The 25,850-nt window shown below is 41.4% G+C and overlaps 1 protein-coding gene across 1 annotated transcript in view; it reads left to right on the top strand.

The window, feature by feature from the left end:
* The window catches only part of LOC134359611 (TNF receptor-associated factor 1-like), a 57,882-nt gene extending 36,974 nt beyond the window's left edge, over positions 1 to 20,908 (top strand). The window contains exons 3-7 of the mRNA XM_063073102.1: positions 129 to 194; positions 4,592 to 5,002; positions 7,497 to 7,674; positions 12,434 to 12,582; positions 17,552 to 20,908. Of these exons, the coding sequence (XP_062929172.1) occupies positions 129 to 194; positions 4,592 to 5,002; positions 7,497 to 7,674; positions 12,434 to 12,582; positions 17,552 to 17,794 (1,047 nt within the window). The 3' untranslated portion in view covers positions 17,795 to 20,908. The remainder of the gene's footprint in view (positions 1 to 128; positions 195 to 4,591; positions 5,003 to 7,496; positions 7,675 to 12,433; positions 12,583 to 17,551) is intronic.
* The last annotated feature ends 4,942 nt before the right edge of the window (positions 20,909 to 25,850 follow it).

Genomic DNA, 25,850 nt, shown 5'->3' with positions numbered 1-25,850 from the left:
TTGCAGCAGGAGTACAGTGCAATACATAAAATTACCACAGTACTGTGCAAAAGTCTTAGGCACTCAAGCTATATATATGTGCCTGAGATAGATAAATAAATAAATAAATAACTCTGTTGGTTTTGCAGTGTGAAGTCAAAGGGTTCGAAGTGAAGAACCACTGCTTCTTCAGCGCAGTCGGCTGCAGGTTCAAGGTGAGCCCAGCATAAAGTCTTTCAGCGAAACCTTGCAGAAATGAGAAGGTTCAAAACCCCAATTCAACGTGTAACAACAAAAGTTTGAAGAAGTTAGGACTTCATTCTGTGGAGCGCAGGAGAACCAGTGGAGATTTTATAGTGGCATACAGAGTCATGAGGGATACAGACAGAATGAACCCTTGCAGGGATTTTCCTCTCAGATAGGGTGAGATTCGAACTAGGGACACAGGTTTAGTGTGAAAGTTGAAATATTTAAGGGGAATCTGGGAGGGACCTTCTTCACTCAAAGGGTGGTGTGAATGTGGAATGAGCTGCCAGTGGAATGGTAGATGTGGGTTCAATTGTGTCTTTTAAGAAAAGTTTGAATAGGTACATGGATAGGATGGTATATTCAGGTCACATATGGAGGGCTATGGTCTGGGTGCAGGTAGATAGAACCAGGCAGAAGACCAGGACAGCACAACTGGATGGGCTGAAGGGGCTGCTTCTGTGCTATGATCATATTGGGTGTCTTTTAAAACTATTAACCAGCTAACGGCCCCTGCATGGGCCAAGAACAAATGTTACCTCACTAAATGGCCTTGATGAAGGGTCTCAAGCCAAAACATTGACCAACCATCTCGCTCCATAGATGCCGCCAGACCCACTGAGTTCCTCCAGTATTTTGTGTGTTGCTCCAGAACTCCAGCAGTGTCTTGTGCCTCGAGAAACAGGAAACTATAGATCATCAGATTGCCGGACACCAGTGGCACGGAAAATACCGGGAACTATTACTAAGGGACGTAATCTGGGAAGTTCCGGTGGATTCCTTCCATGGAAAACGCTTGTGCGTGACTTAGTTTAACGTGGGGAGGCTGATGCACAGGCAGTCACTACATCGTCCTTGACAGATTGGGGTCAGGGTCCAGGGGCTTGGCATGCAAGACATAAACTATGCCTTAGGGTGGGGGGTTCCTAGCCTATTTTATGTCATGGACCCTACCATTAACCGAGCGGTCTGTACACCCCGGATGGGGGCTCCTGCTCTGGAGGCTCCATTCTTGAGGATATTCCAGAGCTGTATAGATATTAGGGAGAGGTTATTACCAGATGCTGGTGCTGGTGTAAAACAGAAACTATGACCTTATTGCCTTGCATAAGCAAGTGCAGCAACCATGAAAAACAGACTTTGAGACTTCTTCCATCTGCCCTGAGAATGAATGATTAACATCCTGTTTTTTGTACTTTTACAAAACATGTTTTGTTATCATAATCTGCTTCAGTCAGGGTGACATTGGAACATTTGAGGAATCACTGCTACTCACAAAAACGTCACATGATACTGAAAACCAGGCTTGCAGAGATCTGTTGCTCAAAAAATTTTTATTGTTTGACAGTATATTTTGTTCGCACATTCTACCCCATTTAACTTTCTCTCTTTGAGGCACATGCTTTCAGTGGCCACTTTATTATGTACCTCCTGTACCTAATACGGAGTTTGTGTTGGTGGTCTTCTGCTGCTTAGCCCATACACTCCACGGGTCGACGGGTTGTGCATGTAGCGATAACCACGGTTGTAATGTGTGGTTATTTGAGTTACTGGTGGCTTCCTGTCAGCTTGAAACAGTCTGGCCACTCTCCTCTGACCTCTCTCATTAACAAGGCACTTTCGCCCATAAGCTGCTGCTCACTGATGGTTTTGTTTTTCGCACCACTCTCTGTAAAACTCTAAAGACTGTTGTGTGTGAAGATCCCAAGAGATCAGCAGAATCTGAGAAACTCAGACCACCCGGTCTGGCACCAACAATCATTCCACGGTCAAAGTCACCTAGATCACATTTCTTCCCCATTTGATGTTTAGTCTGAATAAACAACTGACGTCTTGACCGTGCCCTGCATGCTTTTATGCATTGGGTTGCTGCCACGTGATTGGCTGATTCGATACTTGCATTAATGCTCAGGTGTACCTAATAAAGTGGCCACTGAATGTACATAGACTGATTGTATGTACATGAGGTGACATCAAGTGTAGGACTATCTGAACATAAGGTGAATCTGACAGGAAATGATAAAGTGACAAAGTGACGTTAGTGATGAAGAGGAACACTTCTATTTAGCAGCAGGGCACATGGAAACACAGGGCAGTGACTGTTGTAACGTGTGGTTATTTGAGTTACTGGTGGCTTCCTGTCAGGTCTAGCCATTCTCCTCTGACCTCTCTCATTAACAAGGCATTTTCACCCACAAAACTGCTGCCCACTGGATGTTTTTGTCACTTTGTCACTTTATCATTTCCTGTCAGCGTCACCTTGTGTTCAGATACTCCTGCACCTAGTGTCACTTCATGTACATACAATTAGTCTATGTACACTTGGTGGCCACTTTATTAGGTACACCTGAGCATTAATGCAAATATCTAATCAGCCAATCATGTGGCAGCAACTCAATGCATAAAAGCATGCAGGCACAGTCAAGAGGTTCAGCTGTTTTCTCAGACTAAACATCAGAATGGGGAAGAAATGTGATCTCGGTGCCTTTGACCGTGGAATGATTGTTGGTGCCAGACGGGGTGGTTTGAGTATCTCAGAAACTGCTGATCTCTTGGGATATCAATGTAGATATGTAGTCAATGTAGATATGTCAAACAGAGTGTGTTCATGTCCTAAACAGAACAGTGATTGGAAAAAGTCCAAAACACTTCAGTGGGGAGAATATAGAAGACAAGTTCAGTAATGGGAAATCTCCTTTTACATTCCCCCTATTAATCATTTCCATGGAGGGAAATTTTGAGGGAAATCCAATAAAAAATAAATTCAAGGCTTTAATCTTGAGAAAAGATATTCCCAGAAGAGCATTACTATAGTATTATTATTTGTCACCAGCTTAATCTGTGTCATAGTCCTGTAACCCAACACTCTCATACTTCACCCTTCAAAATCTCCTTTGACACTCTATACTATCTTCCTGCATCACAGCCCAAGAAATTGGCAGTGGTGGGGCTCTGTTGGAAAATTACACCAGTAGGTTGAGTGTCGCGTTCAGCAAAGCTGAATTTAGACTGGGTACAAGGGGCGGAGATACGTCTCCTCCAAAGAGGTGTAAGGTGCTTGTTTCCTCCGCGAGCCTGTAGGTCACCCTTGGGCAGGGTGTAGCACTTGCTTAGCCCCCTGAGCAGGGTCACATGAAGCCACGGGAGCAGTTATATGAGTAGTTGGTGCATATCACAAGTCCTTGGTTATGTGACCACTAACGCCAGGCAGACAATCTCTGAAGAGTATTGATAACGGCTGGGGTCACCCGTCTTGTAGAGACACTGCCCAGAAGAATGGAATGGCAAACCTCTTCAGTAGAAAAGTTTGCCAAGAACAATCACGGTCGGGGAAAGACCATGATCGCTCACGTTATACAACACGGCACATAATTAACAAATAAACAAGGGGAAATTGTATGAGGTTGGGGAGGAAAAAGTGCATTAATATTCTGGTCATTTAGATGCCAAGCTACCTTGATGTCTAACAAACCTAAGGTCTGCACCTACAACACCAGTTCTCCTTCACTAGAGTTGCATGCTGCACTCTGCCTCGGTACTTATTGACTGCAACATCTTTCCCCTGGCCTTTGCTTTCACACTCAACACATCGAATTCCTCAAACAATCAGTGGCCACTTTATTAACTACACCTGGAGAGCTGCTCGTTAATGCAAATATCTGTTCAGCCAATCATCTGGCAGCAACTCAATGCAGACATGGTCAGGAGGTCCAGTTGTTGTTCAGACCAAACATCAGAATGGGGAAGAAGTGTGATCCAAGTGACTTTGACCATGGAATGATGGTTGATACCAGGTGGGGAAGTATCTGAGGAACTGATGATCTCCTGGGATTTTCATGCACAACTAGCTCTAGAGTTTACAGAGAATGGTGCAAACACAAAAAAACATCCAGTGAGCAGTAGTTCTGTGGGCAAAAATGTCTTGTTAATGATGAGGCCAGAGGAGAATGGTTCAAACTGACAGGAAGGTGACAGTAGTTAAAATAACCACGTGTTACAACAGTGGTGTGCAGAAGAGCATCTCTGAACACACAACACATTGAACTTTGAAGTGGATGGGTACGCAGAAGACCACAATGGGTTCCACTCCTGTACCTTATAAAGTGGTCACTAAGTGTACTTCCAGTCATTATCATTTACAAGCAAATATTTTTTGGACCACATCACCCCTCTTTTGCCAATTCCAATCTGAGAGGCTCTTCAGCTGTGCTGTCTTATGCAGAACTCTCAGTCCATCATAACATAATGTTTTGTATTCCTTCCTCTTCTTGCTGCACCTGAGAATCCTTTAAATAGAAAATGCCCTCTTCTGCCATTTCCACAAAACTCAATTCGCTACACAAAGCTGATTGTTTTTTCTCCCCAGGGAGGAAGATCAAAGATTCAGGAACATGAAGCTGGATCTGTGAGACAACACCTTAACCTTCTAATGAATCAACTTGCAAAGCTCAACCAGACAGCAGCCCTTGCAAACTTGCCACCAGAAATGTCAAGAACTTTAATGCTGCTGGAAGGAGAAATCGATAAAGTACAACTGAGGGTCAAATCTCTCCAGAACGATCACCAAATAAAGGAAATCTGCAAAGAACTGCAAGAATTCTGCAAGCGCCTGGAAGCAACAGAACAGTGTGCAACAATTGTTGAGACCAAGTTCGCTGCCTTTGAAGAGAAAGTGACATCTGTGCCAAAGAAGATTAACAAATTCTCAAGGACTGTAGCTACTTTGAGTAGACAGACAGAGAGCAATGAGCAAGTATTTACTAATGTAGAAAATAAGGTTGGTAAAAATATTAATTGCTTCACTTTAAATAGATTTTTCATTAGTGAAAGCCTAAAAGAATAACTGTTGACCTTTGTTTCTTTTGTATTTGCTCTACCCAGTTCCATGTCCTTTTTGACCTGTAGCATTTAAGATAAAAATATACCAGTGGGGTACTTTCATCCCTTCATGTTTCCATCAATACAACTTCAAAAAACTCTGAGAAGGTATAATTTTAGCATCATTGTTTGGCCTCAGTTTTTGTCTCTTCTGCTGTTCCAATCACTTGCATCCAATGTACCCTGACCAAGACAGTGGGGGACATTGTAATTGATTGTCTTGCAAAGGACATTCTTTCTTAAGGTTGCAAACAAGATTTCCTTGCTGCTCAGCTTCCTTTACATGGTCCAGCCAATGGAATCTGGCTGCTGCATTGAGTGTAAAATATTAAAGTTACTGAGCACTGCATCTTGCTGCAATAGTAATTATCCAAATCCCATTTGATATTAAGTTGCTATCTCCCCTACTATTGTATGCTCCAACTGCTATGTAATTGAACTAGAAAGCAACCAAGACACTTCATCAAGTCTGTCTGTGCTCATTCACATCAAGACCCAAGATGTTTCTGGCAATGTGATTCAGTTATTGTTAGTGCAGTTAAAACTGGCAACAGTAAAGAAAGGTAATGTTGTAGTAATCAAAAGAGCTGCAAATGCCAGAAATCTGAAGCATAAACAGAAAATGCCGGAAAAATCCGGAAAGTCAGACAGCATCTGTGGGAAGAGAAACACGGTAACAGTACTATTTGTTTTTGTTTTTATTTAGTTCAGAGTGGGCCCTTCAAACCAAGTCACCCCGGCAACCCCACAACCTCAATTAACCCTAACCTAACCACGGGACAATTTACAGTGGCCAATGAACCTGCCCAGTACATTTTAGGATTGGGGGAGGAAACCGGTTAAAACCCATGCATTCCACAGGAGGATGTACAGAAACTCCCTGCAGAGAGGCGCCGTAATTAAACTCCAAAGTCCAGAATGCACCCAGATAGCGTCATGCTAACTGTTACACCACCGTAGCTTTTGCAAAGGTCGTCCGATCTTCACAGATGAGAAAAATAATTCAACCCATCCACTTTCATCCCTTCATTCAGCTTCCAGTTATTACTTTCAAAGCTTTGTAGAAGCTATACTGGTAACGAATGCACTCAATACACTGTTCAGATGAGGAAATTCCTGGGAGCAATATTGTGTTTCCTTTTGATAAGTGATACAGCTGTGCTACATCTTCTCCTACTGATTAAACTAATACTCTGGATCTCACCACTTCTCACCTTCTTTTAAGTATTTAATTTTTTTTCATGCCATTTTTCTAGTTTTCCATCGACTTTACATCTTTAGGGCTTAATAACAGCACCCAAAAAAAATGATCGTTCAGTATTCAAAAGAATTCTCATCGTTAAAGAAACAGCAGACATCCCACCCTGCAAAAACTCAATTCAGGGAGGTAGCGTCATCAATTTGCGGGAGACTTCCAGGAGAGATGGGATGTCTGCAATAGAGTAGCTCCTTAGCAGCGAGCCAGCTAGTTTAAATAACGTTAGCTATGCTAATGAACAAATGACACCTGTTAAACTCACCTCAGCATGTCTTTTACACAGTCTTAACCCACCATGGGCAATAGAAAAGTCACTGTTGCAAACAGTGCAGCGAGCAACACTGTCATCATTTTGACTCCTATTAGACAGGGGTACACTTTAGTGTAGTCTGGGGTGACGTACGTTTTATATTTTTTTTGGAACACTCTGCCATGGCGCGTTCTTGCTCGCTCACTCTCTCTCTCTCTCTCTCTCTCTCTCCCATGGTCGCTCCCGCGCTCTCAAGTGCTCTCTCTTGCTCTTTCGCTCGCTTGCTTGCTCTCGCTCTCTCTCGCTCTCGCTCTCTCTCTCTCTCTCTCTCTCTCTCTCTCTCTCTCGCTCTTTCTCGTGGTCGCTCTCGCGCTCTCTCTTGCTTTCTCTCGTTCGCTCTCAAAAAAATTGATTTCCACGATATTGTATATAATTTGCGGGCATCAGGGAGCCACTATTAATATGCGGGAGACTCCCAGAACTTCCGGGAGAGGTGGGATGTCTGAAACAGGGTGGCAGAGAGAGAACGGGGTCATAGGAGTAATTTGAACTGTCACAATGGGTTGTACTGTCTCCTTCTACTGTTCTGCTTATATTCCTTTACGACAATGGTTCCCAACCTGGGGTCCACGGACTCCTCGGTTTTTGGTAGGGATCCATGTATAAAAAAGATTGGAACTCCTGCTTTACAGATGATCCCTGACCTGACAATTCCTCCAGTTTGTTATTTTGGAAGAATTTGGTTGTTAGTGAGATCTTAAGAACTTCTAATTTATTCGCCTCTTCCGTATTACAGTAAAGCAATTAGCGTGCATTAAGAATTTTATCTGATCCAATAAACGCTTTCTTTACAAGGATCTTATTTTAAACATTGTCTCGCAAAAGGTGGCAATCCTCGAGTCGAGACTGGATCAAACAGAGCAGGCGATACAAGGCTGTACTGCAAAAATCATGGCACTGGAAACCATGACACACTGCGGCCTGTTCATCTGGAAAATCCCACAAATCACAAGAAGGCTGCAAGAAGCCATTGATGGAATAAGGCCTTACTTGGATTCCAGTGGTAAGAAATGAAGTGACGCCATCTCTGGTGTAAATGTGACGCTCCACTTTTAACAACAACTCATAAGGAGAAATTTCTTTTTTAAAAAAACCCTTAATTTTGTTTGTTTCAGTCTGGCAAATACAAAACAGAAGCAGCCATTCAGATCTTCAAGCCTGCTTCACTATTCATAGACCATAACCACACATAGGAGCAGAATTAGACCATTTGGCCCATTGAGTCCACTCCACCATTCTAGCACGGCTGATTTATAATCCCTCTCAACCCCGTTCTGCTACCTTCTCCCCTTAATTTTTCACAACCTTACTAATGATGAACCTACCAATCTTCACTTTAACTATACCCAATGACTTGACCTCCACAGCTGTCTGTGGCAATAAATTCCACAGATTCTCCACCCTCTGGGTAAAGAAATTCTTCCTCATCTCTCTTCTTAGCAGAAGAAATAGGAGCAGGAGTAAACCATCTGACCCATCAAGCCTGCACCACCATTCAATTAAATCATGGCTGATCTGGCCACGGACTCATCTCCACCTACCTGCCTTTTCCCCATAACCCTTAATTCCCCTACTTCACAAAAATCTATCCAATCTTGTCTTAAATATATTTACTGAGGTAGCCTCCACTGCTTCATTGGGCAGAGAATTCCACAGATTCACCACTCTCTGGAAAAAGCAGTTCCTCCTCATCTCCATCCTAAATCTACCCCCCTCGAACTTTGAGGCTGTGTTCCCTAGTTCTAGCCTCACCTACCAGTGGAAACAACTTTCCTGCCTCTATCTTATCTATCCCTTTCATAATTTTATATGTTTCTATAAGATCCCCTCTCATTCTTGTAAGGGATGTTCTTCTATTCTGAGGCTGTGGTCTCTGGTCCTGGACTCCCCCATTATAGGAAACATCTTCTCCATGTCCACTCTATCCATTCAATAAGATCATAGCTATTTCTTGTTACCTCAACACCGCTTTCCTCCACCAACCACATATCCATTGTTTCCCTTAATACCTAAAATACTGTATCTATTGATCTCCGTCTGTTCACCAAGTACTGGCAAATCTTCGGAATTCGCTGCCTTCAGATTTCTCAGAGGCAGTGAGTTCCAAAGATCTGCCAAGTATGGGTGAGGAGATTTCTCTTTATTGTTGTCCAGAATAATGAAACCTTAATTTACAATCTATATGTTCACAGGAGATAATCCTCTACTCATCTGAAATCTAGGCAGTGTAGATCTTTTCAATCAATATAAGAATCAATCTAATGAGCCTTCAGTAGGGCAGGAAAACCAGAATTATGCACAATATGCTGGATGTGGTCTCACTAGCTGCTCTGCTCAATTGAGCGTTGATGTAATGCTGAGGCTTTATAAAGCATTGGTAGGAACACGGTGAGCTGTTTTGGGTCCCTTATCTAAGAAAGGATTTGCTGACATTGGAGAAGGTCCAGAGGCAGTTCATGAGGATGATCTCGGGAATGAAAGAGTTAACAAATGAGGAGCGTTTGCTGGCTTTGAGCTTGTACTCACTGGAGTTTAGAAGAACGGGTGGCGGGGGAAGGTGGAATTGATTACTGCAAGGCCTACAGAGAGTGAAGATAGAGAAGATGTTTCCTATAGTGGGAGAGTCTAGGATCATGGGGTATAGCTTCAAAATCCTTTTAGAACAGAGTTCAGGAGGAATTTCTTTAGCCAGAAGGTGGTGTATCTGTGGAATTCATTGCCACTGATGCCTGTGGAGGCCAAGTCATTGACTATATTTAAAATGGGAAGTGGACAGGTTCTTGATTAGTCAGGGCGTCAATGTTTATGAGGAGAAAGCTCGAGAAAGGGGTTGAGAGAGATAATAAATCAGCCACAATGGAATGGTGGAGAAGACTCAATGGGCTGAATGGCCTAATTCTGCTCCTACATTGATTGCACATCAATCCCCTCACAATAAACATCAACAAAATATTTGCCTTTCTAACTGCTTACTGCACCAGCATGGCAATTCTCAGCAATTCATGATCAGCAATCCCGTTTGCTGCCACCCCATTCAAAAAATACTCTGCTTCTCCATTTTCAGTTATGTTTAGCCAGGCAAAATACCGATGTACTGGCGAAATGAGAAGGAACACTGTGTTCCTTTGCAGTAAAAAATACTGCAAAGTGTGTCAAAAGGATCTAATTGGTGGAAATAGAATTGAGTATTTTAGTTGCACTGATAATCTACCGTGAATGTAGATTATCTGTGATTGTTTTTCCTCTTTAGAGTACAACAACGAGGTGAATGGTGAGTAATACTTTCACAAGTGATTTCTTTACAACCATGCAGAGTTGCTCACAGTTTACAGAATTTAGCAAACCTCTCAGACTGAAACTAGAGTTAGGACGGGGTAGCACCCTTCGCCCTTCAAAATTTCCACTAGAGTACTCATCGGGACATTGTCAAGTGTCACCACGTACAATGGGGTAAAGATTTATTGAACAAAAAAAATGACAGCAGTTTAAACATCACACAGAAAACGCTGGAGGAACTATGAAGGTCAGGCAGACTAAATAGTCAATGTTTTGGGCCAAGACCCTTCACCAGGACTTTGCCTGACATGTTGACCGTTTACTCATTTCCATATACATTGCCTGACCTGCTGTGTTACTCCAACATTTTGTGCATGCTGCTTTGGATTTCCAGCATCTGCAGTCTTTGTATATTTAAAATTTTAAACATTCTTCATATAGAAGTAGAAACATGTTATTCTGCCGTCAGATGACTGGGAGGACACACTAACAATATGAATGTTAAACCACCTATTGCTCCCATCAAACCTTTACAATTCATTTCAAGAAAGGCCCCATTATTTCTACTGATACCCAGGCGATAACAAAAATATGACAAGAGTGGGTGTCAGCATACAGCATATTAATTGCACAGATGTTACTATATTAAATGTGGTTACAGTAGAAATCATCACTCTAGATAATCATCAATTGGAAATATTGAGTTAATTGTCTTCAGCTTGAATGTACATTAAAGCTAATAACTTCACAGTCTTCGACTTGCTAATTTTTAAATGAACAATGTAATTATACAGTGGGATTGTAAAAAAAAAGATGTATATGTTCTCCCCAGTAAATGAAAATCAAGTGAAAAAAAACATAAAATACTGGACAAACTCAGCAGGTCGGGCAGCACCTGTGGAGAAATTTGCTGAGCTTTTCCAGCTCATTCTGTTTTAGCTATGGTAGTTAGCTGCTTAAGATTTTCTTTAAGGGGCTGATTTATGTGACAGGTCAATGCTTCCTGTATAGTTCAATGAAAATGCAACACCATTATTTTATACCTTTTCTCTCCATTTTCATTTTCTTCTTGAAAATATATTTAAAGGAGTATTTACAAATTTAAGGAGAATTTATTTTCCTCTGTGTGTAAGAATTTAAACTGTTTCACTAATGAGCTGTGTTTTCTGTAAAATTATAATGATAATTGGAGGGTATATTTAGAGTCATAGAGCAAACAGGCCAGCGGTGGAGTGACATCCGCACCAGACGTTGAGGCCAGTGGGCCTGGGTTCGAATCCAGCTGGCTCTCTGCAAGCTTTCCATCTCTGCTGGATTGAATGGTGAAGCTAGCAACTCAGCCTCGTCAAAAAAACAGACAAGAAAAGTGATCAAGTGTTCCGCCTGATGCGCCATAACGCACGGAGAGGAACAACACACATTCAGAATGGATGCAGCCCCTTTCGCCCAACCAATCCATGCCGACCACAGTGACAATCCAGCTTGTCCTCATTTCCTATGTTCAGCCCATATCCCTCTAAGCCCTGCCCCTCCATGTACCTACCCAAGGACTTCTTAAATGATACTGTTGTAGCTACCTTAACCACTTCCTCTGGTAGCTCATTGAATGCACTCACCGCCCTTTTTATGAATAACTTGCTCCTCAGGTTTGGTGAAAAGATAGTTACCACCTAACTTATCTACACTCTGTGACCACTTGATCAGCTGCACCTGTACACCTGCTCATTAACGCAAAATCTAATCAGCCAATCATATGGCAGCAACTCAAGGCATAAAAAAGCATGTAGCCATGGTCAAGGACAAATCTCAGGGCTGCATTCTGCATACATACAATACTTTGATAACAAATGTATTTTCAATCCTTAAAGCGGTTCAGTTGTTCAGACCAAACATCAGAATTGGGAAGAAAAGTGATCAAGTGACGTTGATTATAGAATTGATTATTGGGATGGTTTGAGCATCTCAGAAACTGTTGATCTCCTGGGATTTTCACACACAACAGTCTCTAGCGTTTACAGAGGATGGTGTGAAAAACAAAAAAAAATCCAGTGAACGGCAGTTCTGTAGGTGAAAATCCCTTGTAAATGAGAGAGGTCAGAGGAGAATGGCCAGACTGGTTCAAGCTGACAGTAACTCAAATAACCACGCGTTACAACACTGGTGTGCAGAAGAACATCTCTGAATTCCACGTGTCAAACCTTGAAGTGGATGGGCTACAGCAGCAGGAGACCACAAACATGTACTCAGTGGCCACTTTATTAGATACAGGAGGTTCCTAGTAAGGTGGCTACTATGTCTCTCATAATTTTAAGCATTTCTATGAATCTGGATGAAGAGTCTCAGCCCAAAGCCTCCATTCCGCTCAAGCTGCCTAACTTGCCGAGTTCCTCCAGCATTTTGTATGTGTTGCTCTGGATTTCCAGCATCTGCAGAATCTCTCGTGTTTGGGTCTAAAATTGATTCCTTTTTCTCTGTTACTTTCACAGAATTTTACTTCTCCACATATAGTTATAAGATGTGTCTACGAATCTACCTGAATGGCCATGAAGACACGAAGGGAACGCACATTTCACTTTATTATATTTTACTCAAAGGACAATATGACGCCTTGACTCAGTGGCCTTTTAAAGAAAATGTAAGGAATTATGGAACAGTACAAGTATGTTGCTAACCTCATCTCATGCTCAAATTCCTTCATGTGCACTTTTTATTCGTTCAAACTATTAGATGGGATCCTTCCCTCTTTTAAATACTTGTCAAATAGCATTATTATGTTCTGTAATGTTACTTATGCACAAAGTAGAAACATCTTGCGCAGTGGCATGTGCTTTTAATTTGTGAATTGAAACATTTGGCACTCTGTACCTAAAAACAAAAGTTGTTGGTTTCTTGTAAATCATATGCGATCTGTCCAAATGTACTTCTGGTGAGTTAAATTTCTAGCAAAGAAGTTCTTTCTGGCTAAAAATAGGGAGATCACTCACTTGTTGGGGCGCTTTTTCCCAGGAAGTCAAGTTCACCTTAAGCACCTGTTATTTGTGTAAATGAACATTCTGTTGACACTGAGAAAGATTAAAGATAAGCTTTATTTGTTGCATGCACATCAAAATGTACAGTGAAATTCATCACTTGCATCAAATCAAGTCAGCGGAGAATGTGTTGGGCAGCTCGCAAGTGTTGCCATGCCTCCCGCACCAATGTAACATGACCACAACTTACTGACCCTAACCTGTCCAGCTCTGGAGTGTGGGAGGGAACTGGAGAAAAACTCACATGGACACAGGGAGAACATACAAACTCCTTACGGGCAGTAGTAGGGATCAAACCCTAATCTTACAGCTAGTGTTGGAAAGCATTGTAATAACCATTACGCTACCATGCAGACCTGAGGGTGATTATGAAGCTTTGCTAAAGTTCCCAGGGGTTCCCAAACTTAATGGGATCCAGATCCCTTGCTTAATGGTATTGGTCCGTGGCATAAAAAAATTTAGGAACCCCTGTTTCACAGCATCCAACTATTCAAATTTTGATTTCTATTAAAAAATACATAATCTAGCTCAGTCTAGAAGAACTTTTAATCTCACAAATAATTTTAAATTTTCAATAAAAACATCTGGTTTATACAAGGTTGACTGACCAAGTTCCTCAAAAGCTGCTGAAAGAGCCATTATTAGGAACAGAACAACAATAATTTGCATTAAGATTGCATTTTTAATATGGATAAATAATCAAAAGTATAATAGAATATTGAACATTACAACACAGTACAGGCCTTTCGGCCCACAATGCCGTGCCTACTCCAAGATCAATCCAAACCTTCCCTTCTACATAACCCTCCCTTTTTCTAATAAAACATTACAGCACAGTACATAGGGGTCAGGTATTTTAAGCAGCTAACTCCAGCTGTTTATTTCTGGCAATTCTAATTTTCAACATTTTATTCCATAGTTTGCTTGAGGCTATTGTAAACCATCCACCCCCCAAGTCCTGCTCGCATAGGACTAAACTTCTGAATGACACACTCCACAATCATTTCTGGCTACTCCAATGCACTAGTTTAGATGAAGTAAAACCTACAGGAGTTACTGCCCAACATTAATGAAAATAGTTTTTCTCCAAGAATTAAGGAACGAAACCAAATGTAGATAGAACAATAAAGAGAAGTAGTGGAACGTGTACCTTCACAGTAGCTCCTTTACCAAACCCTTCAACCTATTCGCAACATTGAGAAACACTATTTATAAACACGAGAGATTCTGCTGATGCCGCAAATCCAGAGTAACACCCACAAAATGCTGGAGGAACTCGGCATTTTGTGACCCTGATGAAGGCTCCTGGACCTAATCATCAGCTTCACAGATGCTTCCTAATCTCGGTGTGTTACTCTAGAAATATCATATTGCATGGAAAAAGGCAATGTTATCTATACTTCATTACAGCTGCACTCAAGCAGAGAAAATAGGAACGGCAGAGTCAATTTTGTACTTTACCTCAAAAGAAAAAAAAAGAGAAAAAGTTGAATACCTTGTTTGAAAGAGCAAGACCAAGACTCCATCTCTGAAAGTGAGACAAACACAGAAGGAGAAAATAGAATCGAAAGGAAAGGGCGTTTAATGGTGAGGGAAGGGTAACAATGCAAGAGAAAGGTGTGCCTACTCTGGATTTTGAGATGTGGCTGAGGATTGGGAGGTCTAGGGAATGTGAGTTAAGGGCACGAGGATGGAGGTGGCAAACTGATATAAAGATTTGTGGTAACACACATCAAAGTTGCTGGTGAACACAGCAGGCCAGGCAGCATCTCTAGGAAGAGGTACAGTCGACGTTTTGGGCCAAGACCCTTTGTCAGGACTAACTGAAGGAAGAGCTAGTAAGAGATTTGAAAGTGGGAGGGGGAGGGGGAGATCCAAAATGATAGGAGAAGACAGGAGGGGGAGGGATGGAGCCAAGAGCTGGACAGGTGATTGGCAAAAGGGATATGAGAGGATCATGGGACAGGAGGCCTAGGGAGAAGGAAAAGGTGGGGGGGGGGGAACCCAGAGGATGGGCAAGGGTTATAGTGAGAGGGACAGTGGTGTTGTGGATAATGTAAAAGATTGGATGGAAAAATGGAAAGTGGAGTTCAATCCAGTTAAATGTGAGATGTTGTGCTTTGGGCAATCAAGTGTAAAAGAGACAGTACAATGCTAGTGGCCACTGTGTTGATGTACAGGGGGATTTTGGGTTCTGCGTCCCTAGCTCCTTCCAAGTGGCTGCACAGGTTGATGGGTAGTAAAGACGATGTGACATGTTTGCCTTTGTTAGTCAAGTCCCTGAGTTCACAAGTTGGGAAGTTATGTTGCAAATTTATAAAACTTTGGTTGGCCATATCTGGAGCATTGCACTCAATTATGGGTATCCCATTAAAAAGATATTGAGGCTTGGGAGAGGGTGAAGGAGAGGTTTACCAGGATGCTGCTTGGATTAGAGAGCATCTTTTACAATCAGAATCAAAATGGGGTTTAACATAACAGGCATATGTCATGCAATTTGCTGTTTTGCAGCAGCAGTACATTGGAATACGTAATATTTTTTAAAGAAATGTATATTAAAATTAAGTAATCCAAAAAAGAGTAAAAAAAATAGTGAGGTAGTGGTCATCGGTTCATCGTCCATTCAGAAATCTAATGGCAGAGGGGAAGATACTGTTCCTGAAATGTTGAGAGTGTGTCTTCGGACTCCAGTATCTCCTCCTTGATGACGGCAATGAGAAGAGGGCAAGTCCAGGGTGATGTGGATTCTTAATGATGGATTAATGGCCTTTTTGAGGCACTGCCGCTTTTGAAGGTGTCTTCATAAGAACATAAGAAATAGGAGCAGGAGTAGGCCATTTGGCCTGTCGAGCCTGCTCAGCCACTTAAAACGATCATGGCTGATCTGACCATGCTGGACTAGTGCCCATGATGGATCTGGCTGAGTTTACAACTTTCCGATCCTGTGTAGTGGCCCCTCTATTGATGCAACCAGTTAGAATGCTCTCACGGTACATCTGTAGAAATTTGCACAAGTCTTTGGTGACATACCAAGTTTCCTCAAACTCCTAATAAAGTACAGGCACTATTGTGCCTTCTTTAAAATTACATTAACATGCTGGAGCCAGGATCAGTCTTCAGAGATGCTGACACCCAGGAACTTGAAACTGCTCACCCTTTCCACTGCTGACCCCTTCATGAGGACTGGTGTTCATTCCCTTGACTTCCCTTTCCAGAAGTCCGTAATCAATTCCTCGGTCTTACTGATGTTGTGCAAGGTTGTTGTTGTGACACCACTTTACCAGCTGATTTATCTCACTCCTGTACATCTCTTCATCACAATCTGAAATTCTGCAAACAATAGTTGTGTCATGAGCAAATTTATAGATAGCATTTAAGCTGTGTGTAGTCACACAGTGGTGGATGTAGACAGACTAGAGCAGTGGACTGAGCACACATCCCTGAGGTGTGCCAGTGTTGATCGTCAGCAAGGAGATGTTATTTCCAATCTGCACTGACTGTGGTCTCCCAGTCAAGGATCCTGTTGCAGAGGGAGGTACAGAGGCTGATGCACCATCAATAACTCCAAAAGACTGGAAGTAGAGTAAATACTGAAAGGCTTTTATTAGCAGTAAAATGTGACCTCCAGCATGCTGAGTGTCTGCCCCTGGATAGAGAGGAGGAGCAATGGCCCTTTTATTCAGGGGTCTGTGGGAGGAGCCACAGGGGCAGTCAGCAGTGGGGCGTGTCCAGACAGGTAACCCAGTTACAACATATAAATATGGTTTACCACAGCGGCCCAGGTTTTGGTGCTTGTTTATTAGCGTTGAGGGTATGATTCTGTTGAACACTGAGCTGTAATCAATCGAAAGCAGCTTGATGTAGATATTGCTATTGTCCAGGAGAGGTGCAGCAAACCTGGATGGATTTCTCAGCAGGGAGATCTGATAAAAGGTTTATAAGATTATGAGAGGCAGAGATAGAGTAGATAGCCAGTGTCATTTTCCCCAGTGCTGAAATGTCCAATACTAAAGGACATGCATTAAAAAGAGAGGGAATAGGTTCAAAGGAGATATGCAGGACAAGTTTTTTTTCCATAGAGCATGGCAGGTGACTGGACTACATTGCCTGGGGTGGTAGTGGAGGCTAATATGATATAGATGTTTAGACAGAGAAATTGAGATTATCTAAGCATAAGGATTAGTTTATTTAGTCAGTTAATTATTTGTTTTGGTAGTTCGGTACAATAGCGCGCTGGTTCCTATGCTGTACTGTTGTACATTCTGTGCCCTCTATGTCCTGAACAAAACAGGACAAGACGGAATGGATGTGGCAGGAAGAAGAGGGCTGAAGGGGAACACATTACTCAGGTGAGGGTACAACTCTCTGAAGGTGCACAGCCAATTGAAGGCCGTCATTCCATTTTTGAGCAAGGAAGAGCTGTTGTGCCGACGGGGGGGGGGGGGGGGCGGAATAAAGGAATAAATATCATTTCCTGAGGCAGCAAACTGTGATCTATCATTTAGTATGTTTGCAATAATTTAAAATCCAGCGATACAAAAGATTGAGCTGAGATTATGCCTATGTTTTTCACAGGTGAAACTTGCTATACTAAATCCAAGGGATCGACACCAGTCCATTCTGAAGATGTGCACTCCAAGTAGCCAGGATCCAGCTTTACAAAGGCCTGTGGAAAGAATGAACGCACCGCGCGGTTTCTCCATGTTTGTGACAGTGTCTGAATTCAATCAGTTCATCTCCGAGTGTGTGGACAATGATGAAATGTTTGTAGGTGCAGAGATTGTCCCTGCAGGCAGACCACAGGAATCTATACAGTAGATGAGCTAAATGCTAGGGAGATAGTTACTATTTGGCATTGTGTAATTTATACCATAGGTAGCATGTGACATAAACTCAGTAGCCACTTTACTAGGTACACCTGGCCATCAATGCAAATATCTAATTAGCCAATCAGGTGGCAGCAATTCAATGTGTAAAAACATGCAGACATGGTTAGGAGGTTCAGTTATTGTTCAGACCAAACACCAGAATGGAGAAGAAATGTAAATTAAGTGACTTTGACCGTGGAATGATTGTTGGTGTTAGACAGGGTGGTTTGAGTATCTCAAAGCTGCTGACTTCCTGGGATTTTCTCACACAACACTCTATAGTTTACAGAGAAAATGTCTTGTTAATGAGAGAGTCAGAGGAGAATGGCTAGACTAGTTGAAGCTGGTAGGGAGGCAGCAGTAACTCAAATAACCCAGCATTACAACAGTGGTGTGCAGAAGAGCAGCTCTGAATGCAGAACCTGTTGAACCTTGAAAGCAGCAACAGAAGACCATGAACGTACACTCAGAGGCCACTTTATTAGGTACAGATGGTACCCAATAAAGTGGCCTCTGAGCGTATAAATTATAGACCTTCATTGTTCTTTCTTCTGCACTGTTGGATAACAGTGAATTAGTATTCAGAACTTACATCACAGGAAATGAAATAACTAGACTACAACAGTTTATACTCTAGCAGGACCTTCCCTAACCTTTCTGATGTCAGGGACCATTTCACTGAGTCCTTGAATGTGACCTATACCAATTTCCTCTATAATTCCTGCCAATGACTATTTCATTCCAGACAACTTCAAGAGACTATTGGCGTTTGCACATGACCAGTCCCAAATATGGTCACATGTGGAAAAGCTGCTGAAATTCCAAAATCTGAAGATCTCTGAAATCCTAAATTTTTTGAGCATTGATCTGACATCACAAATGGAAAGTTCTACAAGGCGCTGAGAAGGCTCCCTGGCTACGCGCAGGTCCCTGCACACTGCAAACAACTCTGAGAAGTGACCTCACAATATGTAATGAAAGAATTTAATGAAAAATAGAAAAAATACTACATAAAGCCAAAAAAAGATCTCAATCATGTATCGAAAGAGTGGATTCATCAGCGGCATAGTGAACACACAGTATGACGCTTAACATTTCTCTAATAATTAAACAAGCAAAGATCTATCATGACAATCTGAAAATTGAAGGTAATTGTAAGCATTCAGTAGGCTGGTTGCAAAAATTTAAGAATTTAACATGAGAGGGCACAGTTTTAAGATGTTTGGAAGTAGGCACACAGGAGACGTCAGGGGTAAGTTTTTTATGCAGAGAGTGATGAGTGCGTGGAATGGGCTGCCGGCGACAATGGTGGAGATGGATACAATAGGATCTTTTAAGAGACTCCTGGATAGGTACATGGAGCTCAGAAGAATAGAGGGCTCTGTGTAACCCTAGGTAATTTCTAAGGTAAGGACATGTTCGGCACAGCTTTGTGGGCTGAAGGGCCTATATAGTGCTGTAGGTTTTCTATGTTTCTAAAAGGTGCTGTATTAAATTTTAAAAGATTTGTGGTGATAAGGCATCTGCTGATTGCGAAGGAGCAGAGAAATTCATTGATGAGTTTGCCAAGATCATTGCTGATGAAAATCTAAGACACTGAACGGCTGCATCAGTACATATGTGTAATGAACAAGTGAAAGACAAAGACTGCTTACCGGTAGCACATAAATTCTGAGTTGGAAATGATGGCGATCCCAAGCTATCTCATTATATATTTCAAAATCCAAAAAATCTGAAATCTGAAACACTTCAGGCCCCAAGCATTTTGGAGAAGAGGTACTCAACTTGTATTACCAAAACTAAATGATTATATGTCCATGACCCTACTAATTTATGATACCTATTTGTCCAAAGAATTGTTGCTCACTTCATTCATGGCATCCGCATTACCACTTGATTTAACAATTCTAATGCACTCCAGATCAGACTCTCCCATTCAACCTCTTCTGTAAATTCACTCAAAACCCATTTCCTGAAATACCAGAACCATGAAAGGAACATTCCAGCCTAAGTAACTTTAATTAAAGGGAAGTTGCAATATTTAGAACGAATAATAGGAAGTAAGAAAGATTCCCATTCTTTCAACATTAGAGTTAATATTAAAACAATTGTAGTTTTGATAAAATCAGTATTTTTAACCAGTAAGATTTCAATATGATTTCACAAGCCACCTTTTTCACTCAGAGGTTGGTGTGAATATGGAATGAGCTGCCAACAGAAGTGATAGATACGGGTTCAATTGTAACATATAGAGAAGTTTGGATAGGTACAGGGATGAGACACGTTTAGAGGGATATGATCTGGGTGCACGTGGATGTGACTAGACAAAAGATTGGTCTGCATGGACCATGATGGGCCAAATGGCCTGTTTCTGTGATGAAGTACTCTATACTCATTCACAGGATATTGCTCAGGCAGGTTAATTATATGTCTGATATAAGGCTGTGAAATTTGTTGGCTTGCAGCATTAAGAGATTTCTTTCTCATTAACCTTGTGACACCAAAGTCATCCCCTTTTGGATGTTGTTCTTGAGAAACAATCTGTAATGGAATTTCTGAACAGTTAAGCAGTATCTGTGGAGAGAAATTATAAGACCCAAGCAGATTATTTAACATCTCCCGAATTTCACCTATCACTTTCTTTTTCGATTTAGATACATCCCATTGAGGTAATTTTATATTTTCCCACCAATCATGTTTGGCTGAGCACAAATTTGCATTGACTAGAAGATAAAGAACAAAACAGCATGATGGTGTCATTCCTGATACTCCATTCTTTAGTCCCTCATGAGTCTTGAGTCAATAAAAACTCAGAAGGAGATTTCAACGTCAGCTGGGAAAAGCAGGGCCAGAATCACCTTATGTTACAGAAATGAAAGAAGTCCTGTAATAGCCAGAAACCCATTGATCTCTGTTTGAATTCAATCAATGATGAGGTTCCACAGCCCTCCGGGGTGAGAATTCCAAAGACTCATCACACTGAAATTTCTCCTCACTTCAGTATTAAATGGACTAACAAATAGAACATGGATGAGGAAGAATTTCTTTAACAACAGGAATTCTGCAGATGCTGGAAATTCAAGCAACACACATCAAAGTTGCTGGTGAACGCAGCAGGCCAGGCAGCATCTCTAGGAAGTGGTACAGTCGACGTTTCAGGTCTCGGCCTGAAATGTCGACTGTACTTCTTCCTAGAGATGCCGCCTGGCCTGCTGCGTTCACCAGCAACTTTGAAGAATTTCTTTAGCCAGGATAGTAAATCTGTGGAATTCATTACCACAGACAGCTGTGGAGGCCAAGTCATTCGGTTCAATATCCTGGGCTACATCAGCTATGTCTTCTTCTAACTGAAAGGTGGGGAAGCTGAAACCATTTCCTTTGGACCGCACGAAAATCTTATGCTCTCTAAGATCCAACACTACTCCATTCAGTGGCAACTGTCTTAAACAGCACCATACAATTTAATTCAAAATAATCCCGAGAGCAATGAAGCATATGTCTGTACCACAATCAAGTTTGTCATTTTCTTGCTCAATAACATCACATCACTGTGGTCCTTACCCAGTCTCTCATTACCACTTGATTTAACAATTCTAATGCACCACAGGTCAGCCACCCCTATTCAACCTCTTGGGCAAAATCATTCAAAACCCATTTCCTGATTCACTCTAGACCATTGTTAATGAGCTGGCTAACATTGGTTCTGCAATTCTGCCTTCCTCATCCTACCCACGTCTTATCATTCCACCATGTCTGACCTTTTGCTTTAATTGTATCTCTAAATTTTCCTTTCCTAAATTTCCATCTTCTATCCATCCTTGGTCCTTTAAGACGTTCCTTAAACATGACTCATCAACCAAGTTTTTGTTCATCTCTCGAAGTGCCCAATGTGAGAGTGAATTATTGGGGAACCCCATCAGTTTTTCCTATTTGACTATCTACGCCTTCCTTTGTGAGCTGTGTAATGAGTTACTGGCAATAATATTTTTAGATCTATATTTCCTCTTACATCACGACGTCAAATTTTGCTAGATTGCTTTCACGAACTTCAGTTCCGAATGCTATGTGCTTTTACTGTTTGTACAATCTGCTTTTTATTCTGTGCATTGGGTGTTTGGTGGTCTTCTTTTTAATGGGTTCTATTGGGTTTCACTGTTTTGTGGCTGCCCGTAAGGAGATGAATCTTAAAATTGTACATAGTTTAGGGTCAGCACAATAGCATAGTGGTTAGCACAGTGCTTTACAGTACCTGTGACCCAAGTTCAATTCCCGCCACTGTCTGTAAGGAATTTGTACATTCTCCCCATAATCACGTGGGTTTCCTCCAGGTGCTCTGGATTCCTCCCACAGTATTCCAGTTTCCTTGCACAGTCCAAAGATGGTTGGTAGGATAATTGGTCATCGTAACTTGTCCCAAAATCAGGTTAGGGTTGAATTGGGGGATTGTTGGGCAGCGCGGCTCAAAGGGCTGGAAGGGCCTATTCCAAGCTGTATCTCGATAAAAAATAATTAAATATACTTTGAACTTTGATTGTTACTTGTGAACAGTCTTGGGATGTTCCAATTATGTTAAATATGCTAAATACATACTAATTATTGTTGACACAATGGAATTGAAGAGGCTGGAACAAAATTTGCAGACTAAATCTTAGCTTGTTTTGGATATATGCTACAAAAAATGAATGTTTTAGAAGACATTTTTCAATCAGAAGATTAGGTTTATAAATATTATGGAATAGAATTCTACAAAGAACTAAATTCAAAGAATAATTTGGTAGACAAATATTTAGAAGACATTTTTCAATCAAAAGATTAGATTTATAAATATTATGGAATGAAACTCTATAAAGAACTAAATTCAAAGAATAATTTGGTGTACAGCTCGTATGGAGAGCACTAAAATCTCATGAGGATATGCTCTCAGTAACTCATTTGTGCTTCATTTTGGGATTCTTTTCGAAGAACTGAAGCACAGGTGTAATCAAATGAATACCACTTGCAGTTCACTTGACATTACAGTTATTCACAGAAAATACACAATTTTAATCTAGGGGATTTTAGAACGACTCAAGTCTAGTTATAGATTAATCATATTTCTGTAACAGAGGAAAGTCCCAGGTAATGAACACTGTTCTCTCTTACTTCCTGTTTCCTCTTTAAACATTTTATTCCTTATTTTTTGATCTAGTTTAATATAGTGCTTCCTTGTTATTGATATTAAAATCATTAAATCCAACATTTGATAGTATTGGCTTTGTATCTGATTTAACATGGGATAAATTTAATCAAAAGGATATTTAGATGACGGTTGTGGTTTGGATATCTGCATTTAGAATCTTCATCCAGATACACAGAGAGGATCTGGGTGCCGTTTCCCTATCCAGCTTATCTCATCCCCCCTTCAAATATGACTGGAAAAGAACACCCCTGTTTGTATTTCATTAGCTGTGGCAGAGTTTTGCTGTTTTTCCTAGCAGGGAATCGCAGGCCTGAAACATAAATCCTGTTTCTTTTCCCATAGACGCTGCCTGACCTGCTCAGTATTTTCCAGTATTCCCCCTTTCTTAGTTCAGTTTTCCTGCAACTACTGTTTTTGCTAAATTTTCATTCATTGATTACCCTCTTTATATGAGAGAGAGAGATTTGTCCTTAGACACATTGTCAGGGGATGAATATTATATTAATATTTCAAAGCTAAATTAATCAGGTCCAGAAGCATCCATCCCCACAAGATTTGAGGTACAGTAGTACAAGTTTTGAGTTATTTGATTACACAGCTATACACCTAGAAGATCTTACTATAGATATAAAAACAATCATGGAACTACTCAGAAGGTAAGGCAACACCTTTTGAAAAAGCAACACTTAACAGTTCAGATTGAACACTATATGCCAGAGCTGAGAAAAAGAGAAAAAGTACTATCAGGTGATATTAATATAAATGCCCAAATCCTTATATCTGGTAGAGCCATGTCATTGGTGGCTTGACTGCTGAATGCAGGAAGGATGAGGAGCCTGGGTCACTATCTCATGCTGAAGAACTGAGAGGAAGAGAAATTTCTTTGGAACACACAAAAAATGCTGGAGGAACACACAAAAAATGCTGGAGGAACTCAGCAGATCACGCAACATCTATGGAAATAAACTGATAGTCTATGTTTCAGGCTGAGACCCTTCTTCACGACTGAGGAGGAAGGGGGAGGATGCCAGAATAAAAAGGGGGAGGGGTTTTCGAATTGTCTATCTAAAAGCTCAGTGGAGGCTCATTCACTGAAAATAGAAAGGGGGTAATTAATTAAAGAAAATTAAGTAAAAATAGCGGATGCAGGAAATGTTAATCTAGAAAGGGAAAATACTCAGCAAGTTGGGCAGTATCTGTGGGAAAAGAAAAGAGGTTTGTGTTTCAGCCCTGAGATTCCCTGCTATTGTGATCAGCAATACTAAAGGAATTGGGGTATAAAGAGGTAGCCAAGAAAATGGAGCTAGGTAGATCAGCCATGATCTTAAATGGTGGAGAAGGCTTGGAGGGATGGATGAAGTTCTCCTGCTCCTAATTCTTAAGAATGCAGTGAGTCAAAGAACTGTTGAGCATGGATACAGGCCATTCGGCCCAATGATCAGTGCCTTCCCATCCGTTATTAATCCCACCTTTCAATATTTGCCCTATGCCCCGTTAACTCACATGTTCATCTAGATGCTTTTAAAATACTGCCAGCAACTCGGTCTCAACCACACCCAGGCAGTATATTCCAGATTCCCACCACTCCCTGAAGCTACTTCCTCTAGTTTTATCCACTTCTGAAAAGGGGAAGATTTCCTGCAGTCTACCCTATTTAAACCCTTCATAATTAAATATTCCTCAATCATGTCCCCACTTAACCACAGTTTCCCTATACTTGTTACACTTCTTTTCTACCCCTACAGGAAGTTGTTTGCCTGAACCATCATCATTTCTCCTCTGAATGTTCTCCATTGTACAGGACACTTCAGTGGCCATTCCTGAAACCATTAACCCTTCCACCATCAACATGCCTTCAAATGCATTACTGCTGAAGTTGAGGTTCCAATGCAGCCTGCAACAGGAAGACATACTGTATTTGGCATTTTTGATCAAGATGGCACCGTTGTCCATCAGCAGCTCTCTGCGGGCTGCAGGAATTTGTACCGCTTTCCCTCTTAAGTATAATCTTTTGAACTACTTTTGCTGCAATCTGCAGCATTTAATTTCCTCTCAACGACGGACTACGAAAGAACATCAATGATCTTCAGGCCTCACATTCGACGGTTAAATGTTGACCCTTACGGCACAGTGCCTTTCAAGGTCAAGGCCAAGACCAAGGCTGAAAATGTGGCCGAAGAGGTGGGATTCAAATACAGAGGGATGATGCCTTCTCTGCCTACCATCTTGTTAGAGCATGAACAGTCACTTGAAAGTAAGATTGATGACCTCAGGGCAAGTCTGCTGTATCAGAGGCAGATCTCAATTGTTCGTTGCATTGAGAATTGGTTAACAGCGAACACACCCGATGCAGCTATCCAACAACAAGGTTTTACTATTTTCAGAATGGATCAAACCTCAAGGAAAGAGGTGGCAACATATGCTTTTTAGTCAATTCTTGTTGGTGCACAGACGTCGAGTTTATGTCGACTTCTTGTTCCCCTGACTTAGAATAACTAACGATTAAATGTAGACCATTCTATTTGCCTCGAGAGTTCTCACCCGTAATCCTGACTGCAGTTTACATTCCACCAGTGGCCATTCATAAGAAAGCACTCACCAAGCTGCACAATGCTGTCTATAAACAAGAAATGGATCATCCCAATACATTTCAGATTATAGTCAGTGACTTTAACCAGGCCTATTTGAAGAATATGCTGCCCAATTATCACCAGCACGTAACCTGTTGCACCGGAGGTCTCAACACATCCAGACCAGTGCAACACTATGCTGAGGAATGCCTATCGTCCCTTGCCAACAGACCAGGCAGCATCTATGGAAAAAAGTA

The sequence above is a fragment of the Mobula hypostoma genome, chromosome 21 (assembly GCF_963921235.1).
Source record: "Mobula hypostoma chromosome 21, sMobHyp1.1, whole genome shotgun sequence".
NCBI classification, from domain to species: Eukaryota; Metazoa; Chordata; class Chondrichthyes; order Myliobatiformes; family Myliobatidae; genus Mobula; species Mobula hypostoma.
The sequence above is the reverse complement of the archived record's forward strand: the minus strand, read 5'-3'. Positions and strand labels throughout refer to the sequence as shown.